The 26,590-nt window shown below is 38.8% G+C and overlaps 2 protein-coding genes across 9 annotated transcripts in view; both read right to left on the bottom strand.

Moving 5' to 3' along the window:
* AOX1 (aldehyde oxidase 1) overlaps positions 1-24,787 on the bottom strand; it is a 50,300-nt gene extending 25,513 nt beyond the window's left edge. For 2 of the 4 annotated variants that reach the window (XM_083842540.1, XM_083842538.1), the window contains exons 1-17: positions 24,289-24,445; positions 22,143-22,200; positions 19,366-19,462; positions 18,057-18,165; positions 17,376-17,502; positions 16,446-16,507; positions 14,137-14,217; positions 13,228-13,308; positions 11,975-12,119; positions 11,715-11,807; positions 8,608-8,759; positions 8,282-8,375; positions 5,598-5,707; positions 4,543-4,727; positions 3,207-3,372; positions 2,237-2,329; positions 156-325 (exon numbers count right to left, since the gene is read on the bottom strand). In XM_083842540.1, the coding sequence (XP_083698666.1) occupies positions 156-325; positions 2,237-2,329; positions 3,207-3,372; positions 4,543-4,727; positions 5,598-5,707; positions 8,282-8,375; positions 8,608-8,759; positions 11,715-11,807; positions 11,975-12,119; positions 13,228-13,308; positions 14,137-14,217; positions 16,446-16,507; positions 17,376-17,502; positions 18,057-18,165; positions 19,366-19,462; positions 22,143-22,200; positions 24,289-24,348 (1,883 nt within the window). In that variant the 5' untranslated portion in view covers positions 24,349-24,445. Of the gene's footprint in view, positions 1-155; positions 326-2,232; positions 2,330-3,206; positions 3,373-4,542; positions 4,728-5,597; positions 5,708-8,281; positions 8,376-8,607; positions 8,760-11,714; positions 11,808-11,974; positions 12,120-13,227; positions 13,309-14,136; positions 14,218-16,445; positions 16,508-17,375; positions 17,503-18,056; positions 18,166-19,365; positions 19,463-22,142; positions 22,201-24,288; positions 24,446-24,648 lie in introns of those variants that run through there. The other 2 variants (XM_083842541.1, XM_083842539.1) reach the window with 2 other exon arrangements.
* A 322-nt stretch (positions 24,788-25,109) lies between these two features.
* SGO2 (shugoshin 2) overlaps positions 25,110-26,590 on the bottom strand; it is a 30,723-nt gene continuing 29,242 nt past the window's right edge. For all 5 annotated transcript variants that reach the window (XM_083842546.1, XM_083842549.1, XM_083842547.1 and 2 more), the window contains 3 exons: positions 26,445-26,532; positions 26,016-26,072; positions 25,110-25,246 (listed from right to left, as the gene is read on the bottom strand). The gene's annotated coding sequence lies outside the window, so the exon portion shown is untranslated. The remainder of the gene's footprint in view (positions 25,247-26,015; positions 26,073-26,444; positions 26,533-26,590) is intronic.

The raw sequence follows: 26,590 nt of genomic DNA, 5'->3' as shown, positions 1-26,590 counted from the left end.
CTACTGGAATGACAGTATTGCTTCCAGGACCTGAGCCAGTGTGGGTATCATGTGTGCTGTTTTGTACATATGTAATCGAACTTCATTAGTCTGCTCTAAAAATCCCAGACACTATTTCGTTAGTAACTTTCTTCAGATACACTTTGAACACTTACATAATCTTAGCATGAGCTCTGGAACTAGTGACTACCGCCAGGAAGAGCTCCCCATCCACAGAAGGAAGGTCATCAATGTAAATTGCTTCGCCAGTTGCATGCTTAATTCCAGACTGGTGCATTATAGGCCGTCCCACAGGATCCTGGGGAGACTGACTCTGACCTACATCCTGTACCATCAAAAACAACCCTCCAAACAGTTAAAAAAAAAATAAAATTGTCACATTATTCTTATATTAATTAGAAAATCAGATGAAGGAAAACTATTCATATTATCCTATTCTGGTTCAATATTGAAAACAGATGAAGGACTCAACTGATGCTCCTGAGCTTTTTTTTTTTTAATTGCTTCTCCAAGCAATTCCAAGAGCATTACACAGGTTTGTCTACTTGTATTTTTTCCTTAATCATTTACATCAAAGTGACACAAACATCAGTCTTTTTTTTTTTTTTTAATTATTGATTGGTGTCACAAGGCTCTGAAAATTTTCTGAATTACTCTCACAAGTTTCTGTTCTGTGTTTTAGCAGCATGTGGTGTTGCAGTTTGAGCTATTTCCAATGGTTCCTAGAATTTGTCTTCCTCAGTGAAATGCTGCAACTAATCAATGTAAATCCGTGAGACAATGTTTCCTCTCAATTTGATTTCCTTGCAACTGTGTATGAATTTCATGCCTTATTAACCTTATTTTGCTAGGTCTTTCCTTAAAGTTCATTTACTGTTGCCAGATAATTCTGCCATGCCAACTAATAGTTGTCCACTCCCAAACCAGTTTTTCAGTTTGTCAGCGATCTTGCTAGCTTTTTCATTTTCTGCATTTAGAACTAGTGATTTACTCTGATCTCAAAATCTATTTTCTCCTATAGGTTCCAGCACTCAGACATTCCTGCTACACATTCCTCCCTCCTGCACTTTGACACATTCTCTGCTATTAGCCCAAAGCCAAGAACAGACATTTTTCACTTGATGACTAAAGATCCTCAAATGGCTGTCTCAGCAAAATCATCCCAACTTTATCCCATATTTATCTTTCAGGATATGCTTTTTTTTTTCCCATCTTCTTTTCCCTCTAATTTTAAAAGTGTAATAAGGTTCAGATGAAGAAGTCCAGGCAGAAGACAAAGACTTACATAAATTAGGTAGAAATTTAAAGCGACAAAACAGATTTCCTGGGTTTCTAAATCTTTTATTATTGCTCAGTGCCAGCCAATCTAAATAACAAAAAAATACATCTATTTCTGTTATGTCACTTTCTTGTAGCTCAGGTATAAATTGTTGAAAGCCACAGAAAACTACTTCCCTTGATCCTAGTCCCATTGGTAAGTTTACACTGCCTTTTCTTTGAAGCTGGAGATAACGACTTGAGCAAATTTAAGTATTTTGAACTAACAAGTTATTCTAAAGAATATCTAAAATCAAACCAAAAATGTTTCCCTACATTTCATTTGAATTTTCTTTAGGTTTCTAAAAACTTGAAATTTTTACTTGCATCTTTATTAATGGTATTAAAAGATCAAAACCCCTTGCAGGGTTTTCCAGATCTAGTCACAAGGGCTGTAAAAAAACTCAGAAAATCCAAGAGTTGTTCTTTGCTACCCTCTACTGCTGACTTCTCCTTGAAGGCTCCCGTTCAAGCAGATAGCCACCATAAACTTCATCTTCTTTCCTAAATCTACAGTAAGAGCTAAGAGCCCTCTGAGAGCCTAAGAAAAGTATATTTCGAGAAAAGAACACTAACATATTCTTGGGATTTTCAATCTCTTTGATCTTGGTCCAAGATTTTTCCAATTGGGTTGAACACTGCCATATACCAAGTTTAAACATGTTGACAATGGAATTTGTTTTGCATATTTACCTTCTGTGAACTGTTTAGAAGTCAGAATATCCATATGAATCTATTTTTACTGACAGGGTTTTTCCAGTTTTGATACACTTAAAAACAAGGAATCAGAGCCTGTTGTCCTCAGTCCTTTGGAAAATTTACACCTGAGCTTCACTGTGTGGATCATGCTTGAACTAGTTTTATTATTATTTACCAAGTCTTACACACCACAGTACAATCTTAAAATAAAATCACTTGCCTGGTATATTTGGATACTCTGCGGCATTTTGGTTTGGAAGTCTTGTAGGACACTCTCATATTCCATAGGTATGCCAGGATTGTGGCAAGGGTCCTGAAGAGGAAGTGAATTATTATTAAAACTCACATTATGAATGTTACAACTAAAAAAAGCTAAGAACCTAAATCACTAAATACACGCTCTTTATACAGAAAATTCCTTGAAGACTCTCACAAGTTAGGCTCTAAAATGGCAATTTGAAAAGAATGTAGATTTTTAAGATTTCACTAAATGATATTTAAAAATACATTAAATTTGACAAATGTGTGTGTTTCAAGTAAGCAAAATAAAGCAGGGATAGTCAGAAGACCTTCCTTCTTTAGTCTAACCAAAACTGGCATAGAATTATTCCTAGTAAATTACCTAGTAACGGTAATTCAGAAGAAATTGCTTATGGTAATACAGAAAAGAAAGGCAACAGGTATGGTTTCCCTCAGAAGAATGGATGAAGAGAAAAATAAATAAATCACAGCTAGAATTTATCAGGCCAATCAGACTTTAGATTCCTCCTTTCCCACTCAACAACTTAAACAAGGAAGAGGGTTGGTTTAACACATACAGTTACTTTTCAAAGTGTTTATATGTATTTTATTTACTTTTTGAACTACAGAAAGATGGGGTAAGATACTGACACATCAGTATTGATACACTGTTGCATTAATATTGCTCAAATTTTTACTATTATTATTATTTACTATTAACAGCCTAATGTACAAGCTACCTTGGACATATAATATATTTAGGCACATAAAAGTTAAGCAGACACCTCTCCATCAGTTTCTTTGGGACTTAAGTAATGTGGATCTGAACCCAAAAAGGACAATATTTAGCAGACTGTACATACTCAAACATTAACAGATAGCAAAAAAAACCACCACCAACAACAAACTTCATTTGCTTGCAAAAAAGCAAACATGAAAAATCAATTTACCATTGTTTTCAATGACTGCAATACTTCCAGGAAAAATCTGTAGAAGAAACTGACTATCAAAGTATTTTTATATTCTACTACTTTCCCACCACAGGCTGAGCCTGGAAGAGCTATTTCTTTAAGGACTAATCTGGAAGCTTCATCGAGCATCTGTTCATTCCAGTATCTGTCAAAAAGAATAACGCAGACACCATCAGACAAGAGCTCAAGATAATTATTTATATATATCAACACACACACAACTGTAGTAATACCTTTGTACCCTCCTGCTTACAATGAAACTATTGATTTTAATGATGGCTTGCAACTTTGAAAATAGTGTAGATCAATGTTGCTCACAGAAGTGAGGTCCCTTAAGTCAGAATTATTAAGTCTTATGCCAGTCTTTTCTTAAAAACAAACAACAACAACAAAAAAGCTATTACATTTTTGAAACTGATTTAACACTCTTATGGATTACCATTGTTCCACAGATACTGCCCTATATTTAAAGAAAAGTGAACAACAACACTGGTGCAAACTGGAGATGCTTTTAAGTGATCTGATTAATGCTCAATTGCTGTTCCACATTTTCTTAAAAGGCCTTCCTTGAAGTATCTCAAACACAGTTAATTCTCCATAGTTACACAACCCTAGATATCAGAATATAAATCTGTTGGAATAAATTTAAGCACATAAAGCAGAAAAAAAAAATTAGTGAAATGGTTGTGTATTAATTGGTTAAAAAAAAAAAGTCCGGAAGGGATCCGTTTAGATAAATGGAGCTTGAATTATTTGTAGATTTTGTGCCCTAAGCCTTGGAAAGATGCTGCAAAGGGGAGAAAAATGTCAGGGATGAACATCAGAAATTATGATCTTGTAGATGACGAGATATTGAAAATGTTAAGGTCTGACGTGTGTTCCTAAGTTTCTTGAGCACATCTGAAATTTCCATTCCTTGTATCTATCAGAGCCAAACTGAAGGACTTGGGAACACTGATGCTAGGGGATCATCAAACCTATGGGACCCAGCATCATCTCCCAATGCTTTTGTACAAGTACACAACTATGTATACCTCATCTGCTTATTTCACAGCTCAAATCTCACATCTCTCTACATACTTCACATCTCACATCTCTCTACATACTTCACACTGGAATTGCACCCATGTGCAGACTCCAAAACATAATGATCCTAAAAAGTCATTGTTTGGGCTTGACCAGACCATTTGCTTGAACATGTGTGGCATAAGTGAGGTAACTGAAATCTCCCATGTGCTTTCATGCTGCAAGGAAATACAACCAAGCTCTCAAAATCCGTTTATTCTGAGATGTAGAAAACACTGAGAAATTTTACCTTCCAATAAGTGTCCAACAGGTTTTTTTTGCACAGACAGTGGTTGAGGCAGCACCTCCATAGAAAATGCTTAAATCCTTTATTTTGTCTGTACCTTCTTCAAAAAGGACTCTCATTCCAGCGTTAGTCGTTGGGAGAGCATTTTCTCTCCTTGGTGCTTGTCGAAATGCAGAGATATACTCTCCCTGAATAAGATCAGACAGAAGTGGATAACCTGCACACATTAGTATCTGAAAGCAGAACTTGCTTTTACACTACATGAGGCAAGAGAATCAAAATGAACAGCACAAATTCGACTTCCTGAGCATTCAAGACCATACACTTCCTTCCATTGATATTTCAGTAGCTGTACCTTTCTTTGATGTTCTAGCAGTCTCTTTTTGATCTTCCATTACCTACGCAGTTCAGATGACTAAATTTTCTCATGGTAGATAGACAGAAGATAGGGATCTTGTGGAGGGAAGAAGAATAGTGGGGCTGCATTTATAACAAGACCAAAAGCTTAGAGGCTTCAAAGCATTGCCTGACTTCAGCACTCAGATAACGTCACCCATAATTATTTTACAAAATCACATACTCATCATTGCAAACAACACCAGTTAAAGACTATTACGCAGTCCAGCAACATTTACAGAAGCACAAAGCACATGTATAATCTTATCTAATCGTAGAAAAAATCTTCAAATGTGATAATGCTTTACCTGCCTGATGCCAACCATACCACGTGTGGGCAGCCTGTTTGGATGAGGACTATGACAGTTTGTCCAAGAACCGTTTCTGTAGTGAACTGGTAATTGTTATTGCCCTCATCATTTTAGAGTAAACTTTTGTATGAATATCACACTACATATCACTATTTACCTACTGAGTTGTGTTTTTTGGCTGAAACCAGGAGATAGTACAACACTATCAGGAACAAATGTAAGGAATCCAGAAAGTGAGCAGTAACAGTGTTACTTTGTTACTTTAAACATATGGATTATGCCCCCTTCCTGCTATTCATTTAACAGTCTGCAATTCTACCTAAAGCAAACCTAAATGTACTTGTAACTTACCTTCCTAGAATGGGGAATATGGACAGAGACTAAGATCTCTTCTGGCATAATGGTATTGTTACCAACTCCATCTGCAAAAATATCACTCAGAGGAATCCGCCTCTTTCTTCCTAAAAAAAAAATAAAAAATCCCACACCCAGAAACTTCTGTACAATTGTGCAACTAACATACATTGAACATTTTTTAATTGGCAAAAAATACATGCATATTTCATGAGTAAATAATTTTGGAGTTTATAAAACATCTTATCAGTGGTAATGCTCTATAAATATGCTCTACCAGTGGTATGCTTTATAAATATATGATTGCTCTACCTTTCAAAGTATCATAACACCAGAATCCTAATAAAAGGCACAGAGAACTATCCCCATTCTGTAATCTTCCCTTCTGATGCTATTGCAACAACGATCCCTTCCCCTGCTCCTGTCAATCTATTCCAAATCTCTGCAGCTGTTGTCATCACTATGTTTTCTATTAAAGTATAAGGAGTGAGTAAGAACACTGAATGAGAGAGATGTGCTGCAAAAACGCAAAACTATTTTTGTGTGCGTCTGTCTTGAGACTGAGCAGTTCCAGGTGTCCAGAGGGAACAAATGCCTTTTCCTTTCTCTTTTTGGTAGATTATTCTAAAAGTGGCTATGTTTATCATTCTATGATAAGTAAGATTAAAAGGTGGAATTTTCAAAAGGGAAGAGGACAAAATTACATCAGGAACCAAAATCTGTAAGAGCTTTTTGAACACTTAAACATCTATGCTACATAAGTTACGCCAATATCACTACACAGTTAAGCTAGCAAGCCTTCCTAGTGGAAATACAATATAAATTTTAACACATAAAGTTGATTATATTAATTAAACAAGCTCCATTGGCTCAAGACATTTTGCCAGTAAGACTGCAACTATACCAGCAAAGCAACTGTCAAGTAGAATTGTGATCCTGCAAAAACACAAAGGTATAAAATACACATTGTGCAGATGGAAATCCACACTGATCCACCATGTGCATTTATCAGATGAAATCAAGGTATCAAGGTATGTGTATTTATGTATATATATGTTTACTAATCTTCCATGTCCATGTTACCTATGGTGTCCATTGTATTTTTAAGTATATGATTTGTAATTACTAGACAATGCATGTCTTACAGTAACCCTGATCTATCCCAAAACTTTGTACAAACAGATAATCATCTGTGCTATTTTTAAGAGGTTCATAGATTAAAATATTCCTCTCACATTCAGTGAGCCTGATACTGTAAGACTGGTTGCTTTACAGCAAGATTACTTTCTTAATGTTTTCATGTTATATGTGATGATGACACTGTAGTCTATTCATCCTAGAATACCACTTAGCATTAAAATTGCATTCCTAAAAAACATAACCAGTGTAACAGCAAAACTTTAGTACAGGAATTTTATTTTGCTGAAGTGTAAATCTGAAAAGTAACACTTAAAAATAGCAGCACTGACATTTCTGGTGTTTTGCCTTTGCAATTGCACCCAGAATACACTTGGTTTATATACATTGCCCAATCCCACCTGTGAGCCTGCCAGAATCTGGGAAAATGCATTTTCCTTTACACTATGATTTAAGAGAAATACTAAGAAAAAACAGTGTCTCTGTAACCTCCTTTTCTTAAACAATCCACATTTCCTATGTTTCACTGACTACTTATTGGTAAGGAAACACACTAAAAACCTGTGAAAATGCCTGAAATCCTCTTCCAGCAGTAAAATTCTTCCAGGCTAACAGAAAGAGGCATCAGTCAGTGATTCTATTCATCATTCAAATAAATAGGCATGTCACTGGAATTGTTGAGTGAGGAGATGCAAATGTGTATACACTGACTTTTCAGAATGACATTCTGACAGGTATTTCTGTACTTCAATAGCTAACTATGAAGGAAGAAATCAAGGAAATCATACACAAAAAAACTATGATTTATCTCTTTCATGAAATCCTGGCTCAGAAGCAAATGCATAAATAACATGTATTTCATGGTGCTGAGTAAAATATTACATGGTCTGAAATGGTAACATACACTCTGGATCAAGGGCAAGAATAGGTTTTAGAATCATAGAATCAAAAATAGGACGTAAGACATCTGGAAAGGAGGACAGCATGCAGTTTCAAGCCACCAGACAGCCGAGTCTACCAATATTTCATCACCCTTCCAATGGTAAAGTAGCACACAAGGAATGGAGCTATCTGAGGGGAGTATCGAGTGATGGAAAGAAAATGAAGAAATAGGCATGGAAAAAAGTGCTGGACTAGTGGCTCCTGTATTTATTGGAAGTACATGTGAGGAACAAGAAACTACAGTTCCTGTCAGGGCCAGAGGGTAATTTAAAAACCAGGGCCAAGTATCAGTTAAAGAGAAAACTACCTATCAGAGGGGTGGGGAAGTAGTATACAGACAACTCAGATTACCAGGTTTTATGAATGCTTTCGGCAATTCACTGCCCACAGAAGTACATATGATCTGGATGGTCTGAATGCTTACTTTGACATGAGAATCTTTGACATGTTCTTACTTAGCAAATTGCTTCTCTTGCAGACATGATCTTCTATGTGAGTGGGAAAAGGGTTCCTTAACAAGCACTCACCAGTCACCCCTGCACCCCATACAGTAGCATCCTGCACCTCTGACACTAGTACAGAGAAAAGATATCTCCTCTTACCTTTTAAAGCCAGATTAAGCATACAGTTGCTAGCTGCCAGAATAGGATTCAAGTCTGAGGTTGATTTTCGACTTATAATGTTTCCACCTAAAGACTTAGGGAAAAAAAAAATTCTCACCTCTCTTCACTGCCTTCACATTTTCATGTTCTGTCATTATAAATAAGATTATACACATGTTTATGCATATTAAAAGCTCAAAAAGATGCACTGATAGAAAATTAACAACTAAAGACAATTAAAGATGCAAGTTGTACATGTGGTCAGAAGCAATTCAACATAGTTTTGTTCAACATGCAATTGGCATTTTAATTGACAGACAACATACAGCAACATTTCTTATCTGTTCTCCACCCAGTGTTCTTAATTGCTTCAAGACAGCACGGAAAATCTTTGTCTTCTCCTCAGGTAACTTTGAGATTGCATTTCTCAAGATGTCTTTAACTAGAGACAGGCTGCAGGCAGCTCCTAGAGTTAATCCTGTAACCAAAATATTACGAAAGTGTAATGTGAGCATTGCTTTATTGTCTGGGTTTTAAACTATGTTCAGACTGTAGAGTTAGGACTGTTCATGTGCAATACAGGTAGATGTAAGGTGAAGGGCCTTTGCATATTAAAGGAACTGTGACCTTTCAATTCAGGAGACTGAGGGTAAAGTTTCATGAAATTATGAAGTTGAGCTAATGGCTCAACATGTGTACAAAAAGGGAAGGAACTCTGTTGTCTGCTTCCAGCTGCTTCACTTGCACCAAATTTGTCAAAGTGTTTGTGTGAAGTTTCATCCAAAGTTGAGGCAGCTTCAATGGGCTCTTCCTATTTTAAACACTATTTACATTCTAGTTATTCTTCTAATGTAGCATTTGCAACAAAGTAAGTAATGCTAACACTGAATACGGTATTTTTCCCCCACTAGAAAGATTAGTGATAAATTTTTATATTAAGACTATACTTTTTAAATTTTTCAATACTATAAAATGGTAAAAAGAAACTTTTAATTCAAAATTATTAATGGGTTTCATTTATGTAATGTGTGAATTTTCTGAATGGAAACTTGTATCACAGTATCACAGATTTCTAGGTTGGAAGAGACCTCAAGATCATCGAGTCCAACCTCCGACCTAACACTAAGTACTCCACTAAACCATATCGCTAAGCTCTACATCTAAACGTCTTTTAAAGACCTCCAGGGATGCTGACTCCACCACCCCCCTTGGCCGCCCGTTCCAATGCTTAATAACCCTTTCGGTAAAGAAGTACTTCCTAACATCCAACCTAAAACTCCCCTGTCGCAACTTTCGCCCATTCCCCCTCGTCCTGTCACCAGGCATGTAGGAGAACAGACCAACTCCTACAACCTCGCTACAACTCCAACCTCGCTACAGCCTCCTTTAAGGTAACTGTAGAGAGCGATAAGATCACCCCTGAGCCTCCTCTTCTTCAGGCTGAACAAGCCCAGCTCCCTCAGCCACTCCTCGTAAGACTTGTTCTCCAGACCCCTCACCAGCTTGGTCGCCCTTCTCTGGACTCGCTCGAGCACGTCCATGTCCTTCCTGTAGCGAGGGGCCCACAACTGAACACAGTACTCGAGGTGCGGCCTCACCAGAGCCGAGTACAGGGGCACAATCACTTCCCTCGACCTGCTGGCCACACTGCTTCTTATACAGGCCAGGATGCTGTTGGCCTTCTTGGCCACCTGGGCACACTGCTGGCTCATATTCAGCCGACTATCAACCAATACTCCCAGGTCCCTCTCGGCCAGGCAGCTTTCCAGCCACTCATCTCCCAGCCTGTAGCTCTGCTTGGGGTTGTTGTGCCCCAGATGCAGGACCTGGCACTTGGCCTTGTTGAACTTCATACAGTTGACCTCAGCCCATCGCTCCAGCCTATCCAGATCCTCCTGCAGAGCCTTCCTGCCCTCGAGCAGATCGACACACGCACTTAGCTTGGTGTCATCTGCAAACTTACTGAGGGTGCACTGGACGCCCTCATCCAGATCATCGATAAAGATATTAAAGAGGACCGGCCCCAGTACCGAGCCCTGGGGGACACCACTAGTGACCGGCCTCCAACCAGATTTGACTCCATTCACCACAACTCTCTGGGCCCGGCTATCCAGCCAGTTTCTAACCCAGCGAAGCGTACGCCAGTCCAAGCCCCGAGCAGCCAGTTTCTTGAGGAGAATGTTGTGGGGAACGGTGTCAAAAGCCTTACTGAGGTCAAGGTAAACCACATCCACAGCCTTTCCCTCATCCACCAAGCGCGTCACTTGGTCATAGAAGGAGATCAGGTTCGTCAAGCAGGACCTGCCTTTCATAAACCCATGCTGACTGGGCCTGATCGCCTGCTCGCCCTGCAAGTGCCGTGTGATGACCCTCAAGATAATCTGCTCCATGAGCTTTCCTGGCACTGAGGTCAAACTGACAGGCCTATAGTTCCCAACTTGAATTCAATTAAAAATATAACTCAAAAGAGAAATAATTTTCACTGGATTTTATTAAGTAAAACTATATTAAAAATTGTGTATTTAAATAAAAATTTAATCAAAACATGCTCTGCATTGAAATCTAATTAAAGAGAGGAAATACTCTTCCTGGTTGGCAAACTAAACCGAATCTCTCTCGTGTTAGAATAAGCCTTACACTCCAATGACTAGATATTATTTGTAGAATAAAAGAAACCATAAACATTCTCCATGCTTCTTCTAAATTACCAACCATTTTTCAGCTAAGAACAAACTAATCGTTGGCTGGAACTGGCTGACTGAACCAAACTGAAGAAGATGTTCTAGATGCAATGACAGTAACGTCAAATACAGTTTCCCACTTCAAAAATGTGGCTTCAGGCATGTAGTAAGTATCCTTCATCAGATACAGGGCCTGATTTTCCTTAAAACTTAAGCAGTAAATATGCACAATGTAATTTATATTTAATTAATTTATGCTATTATAGGAAGTTTAAAATCTATTTTTAGTTGCTATTTCAAAATTAAATAGAACTTATTTTAAAGCTAAAACCTAGTTTACCTTCAATATGAAAAAAATCACTGTACTGATCTTAAACATATAAATTGAGGTACAAGGGTATTAATTTGTAATAATTAATGCTGTTATGTTTGAGAACAAGATTATTTAATGCGAATTAGCTATCCCAGTTGAATCACAGACTTTTTTTTCTAATGTAGACAATTGTACAAAGTTGTTAACATTCTGTGGTTCTCTATGCTATGCAACATAACATGGTATAAAACTGTACTATGTGCTGGGACAGTGGCTACAGACAGCCACCTTGATCCAGGAAACAGCCAAGCATGCTTAGGCATGACTGGAGAGCCAAGATCATTGTACAGCACTTCACACCTTCAGCATGATGGAATGGAGTAGCATCCCCTACTGCAGAGGAATCTCCCATGTCTGAAACAAAGAGAAGTCTACTGACCATCACCCGTGCACTTCACCACATTCAGATCCGGGATTCTTGCTGGAGAAATAACAACTGGATGGAACATGCCTCCAAATTTCATCTCAGGTCCTACCAAATGGGAAGGCACAGACATAAATGCTTATTCCATAACTGCAGTTCCAACATAGAGGAGCCTAAGCTTACAGATAAAAACATATAATGAATGACAAACATAGTCCCACTCCTCCCATGGAGGCTGAAACAATGGCAACAGAAGACATTCAGATCATACATACCCACATTGGTGTTCCCAACAACTAGAGGTGCTTTGGGGTAGGCAGCTTTCAGATCTAGTAATTCATCTAAATTTACAGGAGAAATCCATGTCATTCGTTCCCCGTGAAAAAACAGAGTTCTTTTTGGTTGATTTTCAGCCATTCTCTGATGGAGAAATATAGCAGATTTACATATTTAGACACAGAGACAGGTGGCAGGGTCTAACAGACATGACATTAGACTGGAAGTAAAAAGAAGTTCTTAAAATATGGTAATTCTACTTAATCCTTCAAAAATGCACAGAAGGGGGACTGTTAGGCTGGTCTTTTGCACATTGGTTATTTTTTTAAATTTTGACTGTAAGTCCAATGGGCTGATAGACCAGACTGATCATAAATATAATAAATAGCCCACAGATAAACAAAAGTTCAAGTAGATCATGCAATTGCTGAAATTAATAAAAAAGTAATTAAAAATACTTAGGGAGGTGTTTGCACCCTTTGTTTGGAGGTCACCAGTGACACCAGCAGCCACATTCCTTTATGTAAACACATGGATGTGTCTGGATGTTTTAGCACTGTTTACTGATCAGTTGGAAAAACCTTGTGAACTGGTGTAGGTACAAATACATAGGCAGGAACACCTATCTCACAGTTCTCAACTTTTCTCTGTAAGCAGACAGCTAGCTATAGAGAATTTGGCTTTGAATCTATACCTTGACAATAATGCAAAGGAAGCAGCTTTTAGTTTTTCTAGGGCATATACTGCTCTCAATAATCAAGGATTACTGACAATTTCTATTCCAGTGTCCTTATTTCAGCTGCTTATATCTTTGCCCCACTTGAATCACTGGAGCTAAACACTCCCCAGACTGGCTAGCCATTTAAGGCTGACTTTTGATAGAGAAGACCAGCAAAACTATTAAGCCACAAAATGGGGAAAATGTAATATTTTGCCAATGTTAGATAAAAAGTATTTGCCAGTTTACTAGGAAGCATTTGTACATTCAGGTGCTGCACTGAACACTCCCTTTAGGTTACTTTGTCTTCTCACCTAATGCTTAATTCTGCAGCTTCCCGATACGATTTTTTGTATGTGATTATTCAATGAGATCACTGGGGGAAAAAATAACATTAAAAATCAATCCAGAATGATATGACATATTTTTCTGATGAATCACTGCTAAGCAGGACGTCAGAATGAGTTCTGAACTATGGACTACAATGAAGGAAAAGACAGAACTGAAGAGTAGTCTGTAAGTAGCAAAAATTACCATTAGTTCTGGAGGAAATATAAGCTCCTGAGTGGGATCTAAGGGCTGGAATTCATCTGGTGAAAATAGTCTGGTGGAAACCTTAAAACGACAGGAAACAAGCAAAGACACGATCTATTTTTTTCTCTCATTCTTATTTCCACACAAAACAAAACCAAAAAAAAACCTGTAATGGTCCCACTGAAGCCAGTACAAAATCAGCAATTCCATTATCTTTCGGATTTTGTGCTAAATTACCATGCTTCATTTGAAGCTGCAGGTGAAGGAAGTGGTCATAACAGTTTCTCAAAGTTTACTCCTAACATAAATGTGCGTATTAGCATGTATAGAGGCAAGTAACTGAAAGACTAACTACAGGCTTCCTGGTGTCCTACTGTAAGAAAGTAGCTGGTTTCATGCCAACCTACAGAATCCAAAAGGCAGAGAAGCAGATCAGATATTATTGAAAGAAAATTGAGAACGAAGTCAAACATACATGAATAAAAGGTTTCTTATAACACTACAATCATGACTTATTTTTTAGGAACATAGCAGTTTATTGGATTCAAGCCAACGGTTAAATTCTGAAGAGATCAATGGTTACATTCAGATCATCACTTGTTGGTTTTAGACAGTTCCACATATGCCCTGATTTTTTGCATAATGCAATGATTGCTACATCATCTCCTTCTCATAAAAAAATACACATATAAGCCTTGATTTTTAGAAATATTTCCAAATTTCTTGTGAGGAATAATAAAATATCCGATTTTATACATAACAACTGTAATATTATGGAAGGTGAATAAGGTGGAGGGTATAAATAGAATATGCCTATATCTTGAATAGTTACAATAAATACACAATGCAAGACTTTTTTCTGTAAGTTTTTATATCCAACTAGTACAGTTAAAATACTTAAAATCCTACCTTCTCTTCCTTGTCAAACAAATCCTCTTCGTGATCCAAGCAACACTTTCCACTTGCTTTACTTTGACAACAAACAGATTCCTAAAGTAGGAACATTCTATCAGTAAAATAGTGCCCAGACTGGCACTAAGTTAAAGACTGCTTGAGCCATTAAGAGTCTCTCCTTACATTTCAATGAAGTTCTGGATAACATTTAATAATTAACTGCATCGGAAGGATTTGTGTGTAAAAGAAACAATATCCAAAAATATCTTAAAATCTTGTGATGTTGAAGTCCTTAATATAAAATATTTCATGTTATATGAAATTTGGTGGACCTTGTGAGAACACACATTCAACATTATTTCTTCTGTCCACAGTTCAGTCTCCCATTTCTTTCATTGCAGGTCTCTGACATGTTATTTATGCCAGTATCGACCCATGATAAAATACATGTAGTTACTTTGGATTACCCTTCATAATCCATGCTAGACACCAAGTTCCCAAGTTCCTTTTTTTTTTTTTTTATTTAAATAAACAAGCTAGGCCACTAGACACCTTATTCATCATCAGGGAGTGTGAGTGGGAGATAGACAGGTGGAGCAACTCCCTGCAAGGCCTGAAGGAAAGGCACTGAGGTCAGACACCCCAAACCCTCTGCCGAGCAGAGGGAGGGGACCCAGGAGATGAGGAGGAATGGAAACAGGTCCCTGCTTGACGTCGCAGGCAACTCCTCTCCCTACCGGCTAAGCCTTCCCAGGTGCCCTTACACAACAGGTTTGAGGCCTGGAGCTTGAGAGACTGGTGGGTGAGGATGAGTTTAACAGTCTACCCAGGAGGATGCCTAAGGCAAGGAAGTTGACTCCACGCCTCAGGACTGCCTCCACTAAGAAAGAAAGAAGGGTGATTGTTGTAGGTGACTCCCTTCTCAGGGCAACAGAGGTTCTTTTTATTTCTCTTTAATATCTTTATCGATGACCTGGATGGGGGGATCGAGTGCACCCTCAGTAAGTTTGCAGACAACACCAAGTTAGGTGGGTGTGTCGATCTGCTCGAGGGTAGGAAGGCTCTGCAGGAGGATCTGGATAGGCTGGACCAGTGGGCTGAGGCCAACTGTATGAGGTTCAACAAGGCCAAGTGCCGGGTCCTGCACCTGGGGCACAACAACCCCAAGCAGCGCTACAGGCTGGGAGATGAGTGGCTGGAAAGCTGCCTGGCAGAGAAGGACCTGGGAGTATTGGTTGATAGGCAGCTGAATATGAGCCAGCAGTGTGCTCAGGTGGCCAAGAAGGCCAACAGCATCCTGGCTTGTATAAGAAGCAGCGTGGCCAGCAGGTCTAGGGAAGTGATTGTCCCCCTGTACTCGGCTCTGGTGAGGCTGCACCTCGAGTACTGTGTTCAGTTGTGGGCCCCTCGCTACAAGAAGGACATCGAGGTGCTTGAGCGAGTCCACAGAAGGGCGACGAGGCTGGTGAGGGGTCTGGAGAACAAGTCTTACGAGGGGCGGCTGAGGGAGCTAGGATTGTTTAGCCTGGAGAAGAGGAGGCTCAGGGGAGACCTTATCACACTCTACAGGTACCTGAAAGGAGGCTGCAGCAAGGTGGGGTTTGGTCTATTCTCCCACGTGCCTGGTGACAGGACGAGGGGGAATGGGTTAAAGTTGCGCCAGGGAAGGTTTAGGTTGGATATTAGGAAGAACTTCTTTACTGAAAGGGTTGTTAGGCACTGGAATAGGCTGCCCACGGAAGTGGTTGAGTCACCATCCCTGGAGGTCTTCAAGAGACGTTTAGATGTAGCACTTAGTGATATGGTTTAGTGGAGGACTTGTTAGTGTTAGGTGAGAGGTTGGACTGGGTGATCTTGGAGGTCTCTTCCAACCTAGATGATTCTGTGATTCTGACCTGCATCTCTTAACAGAGGAAAAATACATGGTCTTATTAAAAATCTTCATGGCCTGTATATAAGAACCATAAAACAGTTTGGGTTGGAAGGGACCTTAAAGATCATCTAATTCCAACCCCCCTGCCATGGACAGGGACACCTTCCACTAGATCAGGCTGCCCAAAGTCCCATCCAACCTGGCCTTAAACACTTCCAGGGATGGGGCATCCACAGCTTCTCTGGGCAATCTGTCTAAATTTCTAATCTAAATGCCATATTTCATAATAATTCATACTCCTCATACACCATGTCCATAGGAACATATGAACTAAAACATTAGTTCATAAACATACTGAAAGTGCTAATAGGCACAATCTATTTGTACTTTAAGAGAGTACTAATAATCACAACAAAGTTATGATAAAACTTCTATAATCACTACTCCTCACCTTACAAAAGGTTTTACAGGCATCTAGGATTGGCCTATATCCAGTACAACGGCACAAGTTTCCTGAAAAAAAAAAAAAAGGAAATCAATAAAAAAAAGCCTTTGTTCTAATGATGTGGGAGTAAAATGCTTTTATATGAGGTTTGGATCTTTGAGGCTGAAAATAAAGTTTTTGGTCTCCGAAAGACATAAAAAGATCACTGTGTCACTAGACTTAAGACCCTGCAGCTCCCAAGAGAAAAGGCTGTTGTTTCCAGGGGAATATGAGATACTTGAGAGCTGCACTAGAAAGAACAGTGACTACATCTTAGCAAACAGGAGACAACAGATTATACCCACTCAAAATGTTTTTCCTTTCCTCCAACCTATTTTTAATAGTGAAGCTTAGCATTATACCTCCATCTAGTTCATCTCATAGTAACATGAAATGTCTGAGTCCATTATAACTCTACAGCATAATTGAAAACATATTTTACCTGCAAAAAATGTTCACATTTGCCCTTAGTAAAGATGGCCTGCATACGTCTCTACCTTATTTGACTGTTTTATCCCTACCACAAAGGGACCCTCTTCCTGTGAGGTTTATGACATTCTCAACTCCAGATGTAATAGTATCTCAGAAACTTTCAGAGGCAGCTTCTTCTCCAGTGTACTGTCATTTTTGCACATCTGATTTAAAACACTTCAGAAGATGCATATGAGGATATTTTGAACACCTGTCCCTGAGCAATCCACAGCTCCATGATTCATATTCCACGATAAAAGAATGACAGGAAATAAAATGTCAGTGTCCAGTAGCAACTCTGCTGGGAAGCGCAATTTAGAGTACACACATGCATGTTTACCCACACAGACTTGCGCTCGTATATGCAAAGTATCAGAAGAAAATGGTTCAATGACATACCTACAAATTAAAAGTGGCAATATTTACCAGCCAAAGCTGCAGTCATCTGCTCTGAAGTTGGTTCTGGGTAGTTTCTTAGTAATGTGTATATGGACATCACCATTCCAGGGGTACAGAAACCACACTGGGAGCCATGGCACTTGGCAAGCCTTTCCTGAAATATAACACCACAAATGGCACTCCTTTCAATGTACTTCACCTTTCTAATAAACTCTCTCACATATAGGAAACCCATACTAAATGCTTTCTTGATGGTAAATCAGACTTCTTAAGGAAAGCAATTTAAGCTCCAAATAAGAGTAATTATTCTGGGCATGAAAGCCTAACACACATCACCAAGGAAGCTAATTAACCTTCAGTGGGCTTTTGCCTTTTTTGCTTCCATACTAAAACATCAGCTAAAGGGCATTGTCCAAGATGTGTCATTACCTCAAATGGAATGGTAAGCCTGATTCACTGCAACAATTATTATGTACCAACTATTTGATCAGGGTGTCAGTATTACTGCAAGGTCCATCATGAGCTACACATCATCAGTCTTGATCAACCAACCATCAGAAACTCATGTTGTCTTCTGTTATCATTTATCAGGGGGAATAAGCAACATATGAAATACCCATGCCCTGATTCCCATGCACTGCCACTCAAGCCAGCCCATACAAAGGAAGAAATCAATAATCTTCTTACACAATGACAATGCATTCTTACCTGAACTGGATGAACCCTGCTTTTTGTACTTCCAACACCTTCCACTGTGGTGACTGCCACACCATACAAGGAGCAAATAGGAAGCAAGCATGCATTTGCTGAGTAGTGTCTTTGGAACATTAAGGGGAATAAAGAACTTAAAACACATCTGAATATTATTTTGTGGTAAAGTAAGACTTAGTTTATACTTACAAAGCAGTCATTACTATCATTTGGAATGACAAGAGAGTAAGCGCTATAGAAGAGATTACTTACTGGCTGTGTTTCTTGTCCCCAGTACAAAGACTGTACCTACAAGGACATAATATTGACAGTTCTGGAGAATTTACATCTTCCCTAATACTTCAGTCTTTTCTAATTGCCCTCTCATTTCTCCTGCCCACAATCAACCTTTCAAGTGTGTTTTGGATGAAGAAGGTGGGGAAGGGAGAGTTGGTGTAGTCCTCTGAAAGAAGAAAAAAATTATTGCTGATAATTTGAAATCCAAGTTTCTGATCCAAATGAAATTCTAATGTAAAAAAAATAAAAATAAAAATCATTCTAAACAGGAACAATGTACCAAAATGAAAATTCTGTAAAGCTTTTTGTCATTAACAATAAAATGTTTTGTTTTACTTTAGCTGAAATGTTTCTTTTTGGTAGCATCATTATAATTCTTTTAACACTTAAAATAACATTAAACATTTCATTTGCATTGTACTCCAACATAATGCAATTGTCTAAAGGAACAACTAGAACATTTTGATATCCTCCCCCCCACACACACCTGAAAAGATACTCCGTTGACAATGACAGTTACTATTTAACAATTTGACTAAGTTTTTTCAATTTAAATGTAATTTATTCCTGCTTTTAGTTTAACAAAACTGTTTTTGAGTTTCAAAATCTCTTTTGGGGGAAGACAGGGAGTTAAGCATTAGAGGGCTGGGCTGATCCAACTCATGCTTCTGGCTGCCCTGTTCTCCCACTACTTATATGACAGAACTGCAGGGAGAAGCTATGTTCCTGTGATCACCACAAAGGATGTTAAATTAATGCTTCCTAAAGAGAAAACTCCTCACTGCAGCTGTCAGGTTGTATTAGCAAATTAAGCATTTCAACAAATTTATAGCTGAACGAACAGTTGATTTTTTTTTTAAACCATGCCCTTCTTTAGATTAAAGCGGCTCTTCCTTCTGGATTCTTTTACTAAAAAACACATGTATTACAAATGTTTTTGTTTGTTTGTTTTTCAAGTTTCATACCTGGAAACTACATTTACAGTCATAAAATTTTGCATAAAGCTTTACAAATTTTCTGTTAAGGATACCGTATCTTCTTTGAAGCTGGCTCATAAGTTGATATCATCACCGTACAGGCACCACAGCCACCTCCTCCACAGCCATACTTAGTTCCTGTAAGACGGACTGAAAGTGCTACCATTAGGGAAAAAAAAAAAAGTCTTGGCCTTTATTCTTCTATAAAGCTTGAGGACCATCTTTTTTCCTGAACTTTTATGGAATATATAATTGGTTAGGTACAATAGCATATATATTGGATTCTTTCTTATACTGGATTAAAATTTTCAGTGAAAATAAGATTGAAGATAAGGAAAAACAAACAAAATCCTGTTCACAAGGAAAAGTGAAACTCGATTCTGAATTCTTTTGAAGGAGTAATTTGGGTGAGAAACAGTAAGTGAAAAAGTTTTACAAGTGAAAACATGAAAAGAAAAAACTTCTAACAGGCAAACTAGTTATATATCCAGCAGGACACTGGTTATCCAAACAGTACAAAGTACAAAGAACATCCAAAGTTTTCCCAGAAGTGCCACTGGAAAAGTAACTGGAAAAAACCCAAGACCTCTTGCACCAATTCTTATTCTCACCAGCCCCTTCCATGAGCTGATCAATGATGAGCTAATTAGTGACTGAGTCACTAATCCAGCTGATAGCTACCCCCTGTTTTTTCCTGGGTCACTTTTCTGCTGGTCTAGCAAGTGGAATTAGTACACAGAGAGGTCTGAGGAATATCACAGTTGGCACAAGTTGCAGGAAGAGAGCTTTCTGCCAGGAGCAGGGAATGATGGAGGGGGAAACAAGCTGCCTTTGCTTTTAACAATGTGTTGTGAAAAGTTGTTTGTCAACGTGGGGGTTAGCACTCTTCACTTGAAATAATGCTCTGACACACATACATTGTTTTAAGGTCTCACCTAATTAAGCTCTACTACTTTTTCCACTGCAAAATGCTTTACAGAGCCCTTTCACTAATATCCTAACCTGTCAGATATAACCAGTACATTTTAAGATACAGTTTCTTTCCTTCTTACTCTTCTATTTATTTGCTAATTTACACTGGGCCTTATAGTTACTAACAGTGTCTAATATGCCAATTTCTATGGCATTTAGCCTAAAAAAAAAAAAGTCAGGATACTTACTGAAGTATTATATTGTATGTTGCAATTATAAAACACATTACTGGAAGACACTAAATTTCCTCATACTCAGGCATTTTGGATTATACAAATTTTGGCAGCATCAGCATAAGTTATTTCTGACCTATATTTTTGCTCCCTGCCATTCATTTTTGGCTGTTTAAGAAATTAGCTGTCCTCCTAGCTAAGTTAGCTATGTGTGGAAGTTTGCTGTGAAAAGAATCAGTATCTCAAGTCTGGCTAGCTGAGTGATCTCAGCCGCAGTTGTACAGATACATCTTAGAGAATGACACACTATTATACAGACATAAGCAACAGAATACAGGAATAAGTTGACATTTAAATTGTAGGGTAAAACCACTAACTAGCTCCAGAAAACAAGTTAATCTTATCCTTGTTTTATAAGGAGAGTACAAAGATACAGTAAGGTTAAATGATTTTTCAAGGTGCCAGAGCAAGTCAGTGCAGAATATGTATGGGACCTAGATAATCTCACTCACAAATGTGCTTTAACGAATGAAGTACAACTCTTGTGATAGAACTGGTATGGAGCCATGTTTTATAGCTCAATGGAGCTTGAAGTTGTTACAAGTTAATGAAGATTGATTTCCTAATTACCAGAACTACAGCAACCTATTCTTCACCAGACTCCTCCTTATGACTGACCAGTAATGAAGATGTTTCAACTTAAGTTTTTCTTTTAAAAATTTAAAGTTTATAAAAACATTCTGTTGTGTGAATTCTCTAGTGTATGGTATATGTCATTTTGCTCTCTGGTAATATGTTTCAGGAGACAGCCTAGGAAGCTGCCAAACAGGGGAGATTCTGCGCTCTCACATTTGGTCCATGTTCCTGGCTGACAGTCCCTACACATAATGTGTTACTCAACAGTAAACAACAGCTTCATGAATACTGGGAATAAGCCTGTGGCACAGCAGGTTCTGGAAAATCGCTAACAGTTGAAAGCAGACATATAAACAAGCCTCGGAAAAGGCAAATAAAAATAGAGGAAAAGATCAGAGCAACTGCCGCAGAATTTGTAGCAACAGAGGAGGCCACTGAGATGTGGACAAACCAAGACAGGAGAGAAATTTGGAAAAAAAATAATGGCAGGGTATAAGCTCTAGCTCTTTCAACTTCTGCTTTATCTATTTTCTTTCCTCCTGTTTTAAAAAACATACTTGTTGTATTTACTTGCTGTTAAGACCTGGTTTTTGTTTGTTTTTAAGGTTTAGAAATCTGTTTGGAATGCTTATCATAAGAAGTTAACAGATTACTTCCAAATTCCAACAGACTTAGGCTCTTATCACAAGGTCTTTCCTCTTTCCACAGAGAGACTTTTACACAATTTGGAGATGCCTACTCTGTCAAGTTTTATTCACACTAGCCAAAAGGTTCTTAGAAACAGACAGATAAATACACACATGCACATAGATCACTATGTGCAAATGGCATAGCTCTTATTTGTTTAGGAAACTAGGCTAAAAAAAAATACAGCAGCTCACTGAAGAGTATTTGGCTTAAGAAGGACATCATTTAATATGGTTGTTTTATCTTAAGGAAGTCACAGCTTCTTTAAGCTCGTAAATAACCTTTTTATTATCATTTATGAGAATTTTGCTCGAATAAGACTTTCAACTGAGTGACTTCAAGAAAAAATAAGAAAAGGATACGTCTCTTTCGCAGATAAGACAGCAGCATCTGTTCAGGATCAGCATTTTTCTCTATTATCTGCAGTAAAAAAATGAAAACCTTTCTTTAACTAAGAAAGCAAAACTTTTCAAAATTCAGGGCACAGGCTACATTCCCACAAAGCCAGAAAAAAGTCCTTCTCTGGTTTCCTCTCATAGAGCTACCCCCTATTGCAATGCCCACAGGAGAGTTTGGACTTGTAAGAAATTCTTCAGACAGATACGTTTCCAGGATCTACTAAAAATAAATGCTGCTTACTTGAAAGGTTATGCTGAGGGAATTGACCTTCAACCATACTAAAAATAAAAATGGGATAGAACTTTGCTACAATAAAGGTAGCAAAGAATTAATGATTTGCAGATTTTAGTCTCTCTGGTACTTTAACCTACTGGAACGAACACTAGAGGAAGCCTCTAACGCTATCAGCAGGAATCACTTTTCATCCAGTTTTATTTACATAAACTTGCGCTTGCCTTAATAGACCAACAACAGAGCATCAGAAATGCCTACATTCTTATTTCATTAGAGGATTGTTTATTCCACTGCTTAGAATCAGCTGTTTCCTTCCAGTTACATTGAATCAATAACAAGCTTAATTTTGCTCTTGCAGTATTATCATTATGATGGCCGTTAGTCCAGATTTTGGCACTTCAGTCTTGTTGACTTGCTGGTGTGACTCTGTGCATCTCTTCTCCAACAACCATTGAAAACGAGAAGCTAGGCACCTACAAATGAAAAACTAGTTTGCTCACCACCCAGATTTGATAGCCAGTTTAAAGTCCACTTCACTTTGGAGTTTTTTCCCCCCCCTAACTCAACAGAGCTGTGGAATGTTTTAACCACATCGTGGATTTACCTTGCTCTGCAGCTGAACTCCACCACAGCCACTCTCTCACTCCCCCTCCTCAAAGGGAAAGGGGGAGAAAATATGATGCAAAGGGCTCAAGGGTTGAGATAAGGACAGGGAGATGATCACTTACCAATTATTGTCATGGGCAAAACAGACTCAGTACAGGGAGATTAGAGACATTCCTAACAAGCTAGAGAACTGAGAAACAAAGAAAACAAACTAAAAACACCTTCCTCTCATCTGCCCTCTTCTACCTCCTCCCCCCAAGTGGCACAGGGCAAAGGGGAATGGGTGCTGCAGTCTGTAGCACTTTGTCTCTACCACTCCTTCACGGTCACTCTCTGCGCCCCTGCTCCACATGGGGTCCATCCCACAGGATGCCATTCTTCCTGAACTGATCCTTCATGGGCTTCCCACAGGCAAACGCTCTTTAAGAAATGCTCCCATATGGGTCTGTACCATGGGGGCCATCCATCAGGAGCAAACTGTTCCAACATGGGTCCCCCATGGACAGCAAATCCCCCCAGATCCCCTGCTCCTGCGTGGGCTCCTCTCCAGGGGCTAAAGCTCTGGCCCAGAGCCTGCTCTCGTGTGGGTTCTCCACGGGCTGCAGCCTCCTCCAGGCAACATCCACCTGCTCCACCAGGGGCTCCTCCATTGGCTGCAACAAGGAAATCTGCTGTGCTATGGTACACCATGGGCTGCAGGGGGACAGCCTGCTTCATGCTGGGCCTCTCCACCATTCGCAGGGGATTTTCAGCTCTGGCACCTGGAGCACCTCCGGCCCTCCAGGGCTGGTTCTCACTCCTTGCTCTCCCAACTGCTGTTACACAGCAGGTTATTTCCCCTTTCTTAAATCTGCTCTCACAGAGGCGCAAACAACATCGCTTATTGGCTCAGCTCTGGCCAGAGGTGTGTCCCTTTAGAGCCAGCTGAAACTAGCTCTTTTATCTAACATGGGGCAGTTTATAGACTCTTCTCACAGATGCCACCCCTGCAGCCCCCTGCTACCAAAACCTTGACACATAAACCAAATAACCACTTCTCCTCCTCTGCCGCTTCTCCCCTTCTAACAGCACTTGCTAGATGCATGAAAGTTAGCTAGCCAAAGTGATACTAGGCGAGTGATTTGCATTCCAGAGGCTTCGTCTGAGGATTCAGTTATACTCTTGTGAATAAGTCTGCGGAAACCAGATCCTATTTGTGCCCACACCCTTCAGGGTTACTTCTGGAACAGCAACCGCTCTTTCTCCACTCTCCCTCCCAGCAGCACTCACCTTCCTGCCATTCACATAGAAAATAAGCTCCCCACACCCTGCCGCTCCTTTCAAGGACATCGTATCCCAGCCTCGGAACTTGCAGCGGCAGCTGGGGACTCCCTCGGCAGGATGGGGCGGAGCCGCGCAGCCGCGGGGCGGACACAGAGGGGGCAGTTGGGGGAGGAACCTTCAGAAGCGGGGTTGCCAAACTCGAAACAGGAGCTTCCCAGGGAGTTCCGAATGTGTAAATACAATGTTTGAATTAAATGAAATTCTGCAGCTATTTTAGAAAACTTTCAAGTAGAGGCTCGGGAATACTTTATCCTGATTAATTCCAATGTGTTGTATTATTTATATTAAAAAAAAAAAAGTTCTTACCTGAAAGAGACAGAAGAGACTAGAAGGCATCTATAAGGCATAAAGTGGAGGACTTTGTTTTAAGTAATGATGCTGTAAGGTGCTGGATTTTGAACTGTAGGGAGCCAACTTGAAGAATATTCCATATTCTGAATATTCCATATTCTGAATTGCAGGGACAAGAAGATGCTCTTGTGAACCAAAGGGAGGATGACAAACTGCAGCCAGATTCTTCTTCCCTGAACTGTTCAGGGTCCTTCAGCATAGTAACACGCACACGCCAGCCTGAGTTTAGGACAGATGATTAGACATTGTTCAGATAAGAGGTGACTGTTACACTTATTTTTAAAAACAACAACCACTACTATTCAACTCTACTTGAATAGAGCAGTCTCTCAATAAAACTCAGGTATTTCAGATTGATGCCAGCGGTAGCGTACAGAGATTTAAGGGAAGGAGAGGGTCCTGATTCCTCTGATGAGCAAGCATATTCATCCATGAGTTACTGAAGAACTATGTAACTTTAGTTGTTACATGGGATGCACCCTCTGTAGGACATTTTAAAATGATGCTTCTTCGTTGTTTATTATTATTTCAGCCTGACTCTGCATTTTGATTTCTGTAAAAAAGAGGCAACTAGTGAATTTCCCCTTAAGACAAAGGGAGCATCAGTTATGAAACTCATGTTCAGAAGACATCACAGGCTTGCATCTTCCCACCTATATTGTTATATTCATGTATTCTCAACACTCAGTGTTGCAGAAAGTCATATATGTGGCGAATACACTAAACCTTTACGAGCACCTCTGTGGTGGTCTTATCTTCTTTAATGGATAGTTTTTACTGATATTCTGGAAAATTTAGATTCATAAAATTTAGTTTTCTTCTATAAATATTACAAGTATTACAAAGCCTCTGAAAATGAACTTTCAAATCCCATAGAAACTAAAAGATTTTATGAAGTCTTGATATTGAACAATACCAAATAGAGCTTTACATTCACAAGCGTTGAATAATGCATCACCTAGTTTCAGTCCCTAGTAAGTGATGCTTTACAATATTTACTGCCCTACTTCACAGTTAGCACAATGAAATATTACCTACTTCATGGGATAATCATTCCTTTTCAGTATATTACAGTTTGCCAGGTCTCTGTCTTACAATGACATGTTTCTTGCTAACTTTCATTGAAATTATTATATACTGTTAAATGTAGGATGCTGGGACCAGAACACATGAGATAAGACAAACTTATTCCTTTGAAGATACTGAGTTATTTTATACGATATATGTAAATAATACACATTTTTAACTGCAGCATAATATTAAAAGTGTACTATTTCTCTTACAGAATGTTTTGAATTTAAGTCCACTTGCTGATTACATACCTAGTATTTTTTCAGTTATGAAATGTTCATATTGTCTTCCTCTTGCACTGTACTTTCCTCAGAAAAAGAAAACACATGAAGTATATTACATACATATTTTCAGTTACATTGTATGTATGAGGGGAATTCTATGTAAATTCATTTAATTAGTACTGCGTATATCCCCTCCCAAAGTTACTAGTTGCTTTTTCTTGATGGTTAGAGCTAATCACACAATTTAGTTACTTGATTTTGTTAAGGTACATTCAAACAGTAAGACATATCTCCTACTTTTTTAAAGGACACGCGTTCCTGCAGAACAAAATGAGCTATGCGAACTGCTATTGCTTTCTAACAATTAAGTCTCCAAAGGTAATTTTAAATTGTGATAAATTCCAACAGTATAGGAATCATAACTCCAATGGAAGTTTTGCATAAACTTGCACTCACAAAATACTCTTCAGTAACTTCAAGACGTTGTAGGCATTTGTAAGGGATACTTGTATCAATAAGGGTTTATAGAATCAGTTTCCTTTTCCTGTTTAATTTAAATATATTGAAGTGATTAAATAAATTTTAAAACAACCAAAATATTT

This window comes from Anser anser (genome assembly GCF_964211835.1).
Source record: "Anser anser genome assembly, chromosome: 6".
NCBI lineage: Eukaryota > Metazoa > Chordata > Aves > Anseriformes > Anatidae > Anser > Anser anser.
This window is presented reverse-complemented; position numbering and strand designations above follow the sequence as displayed.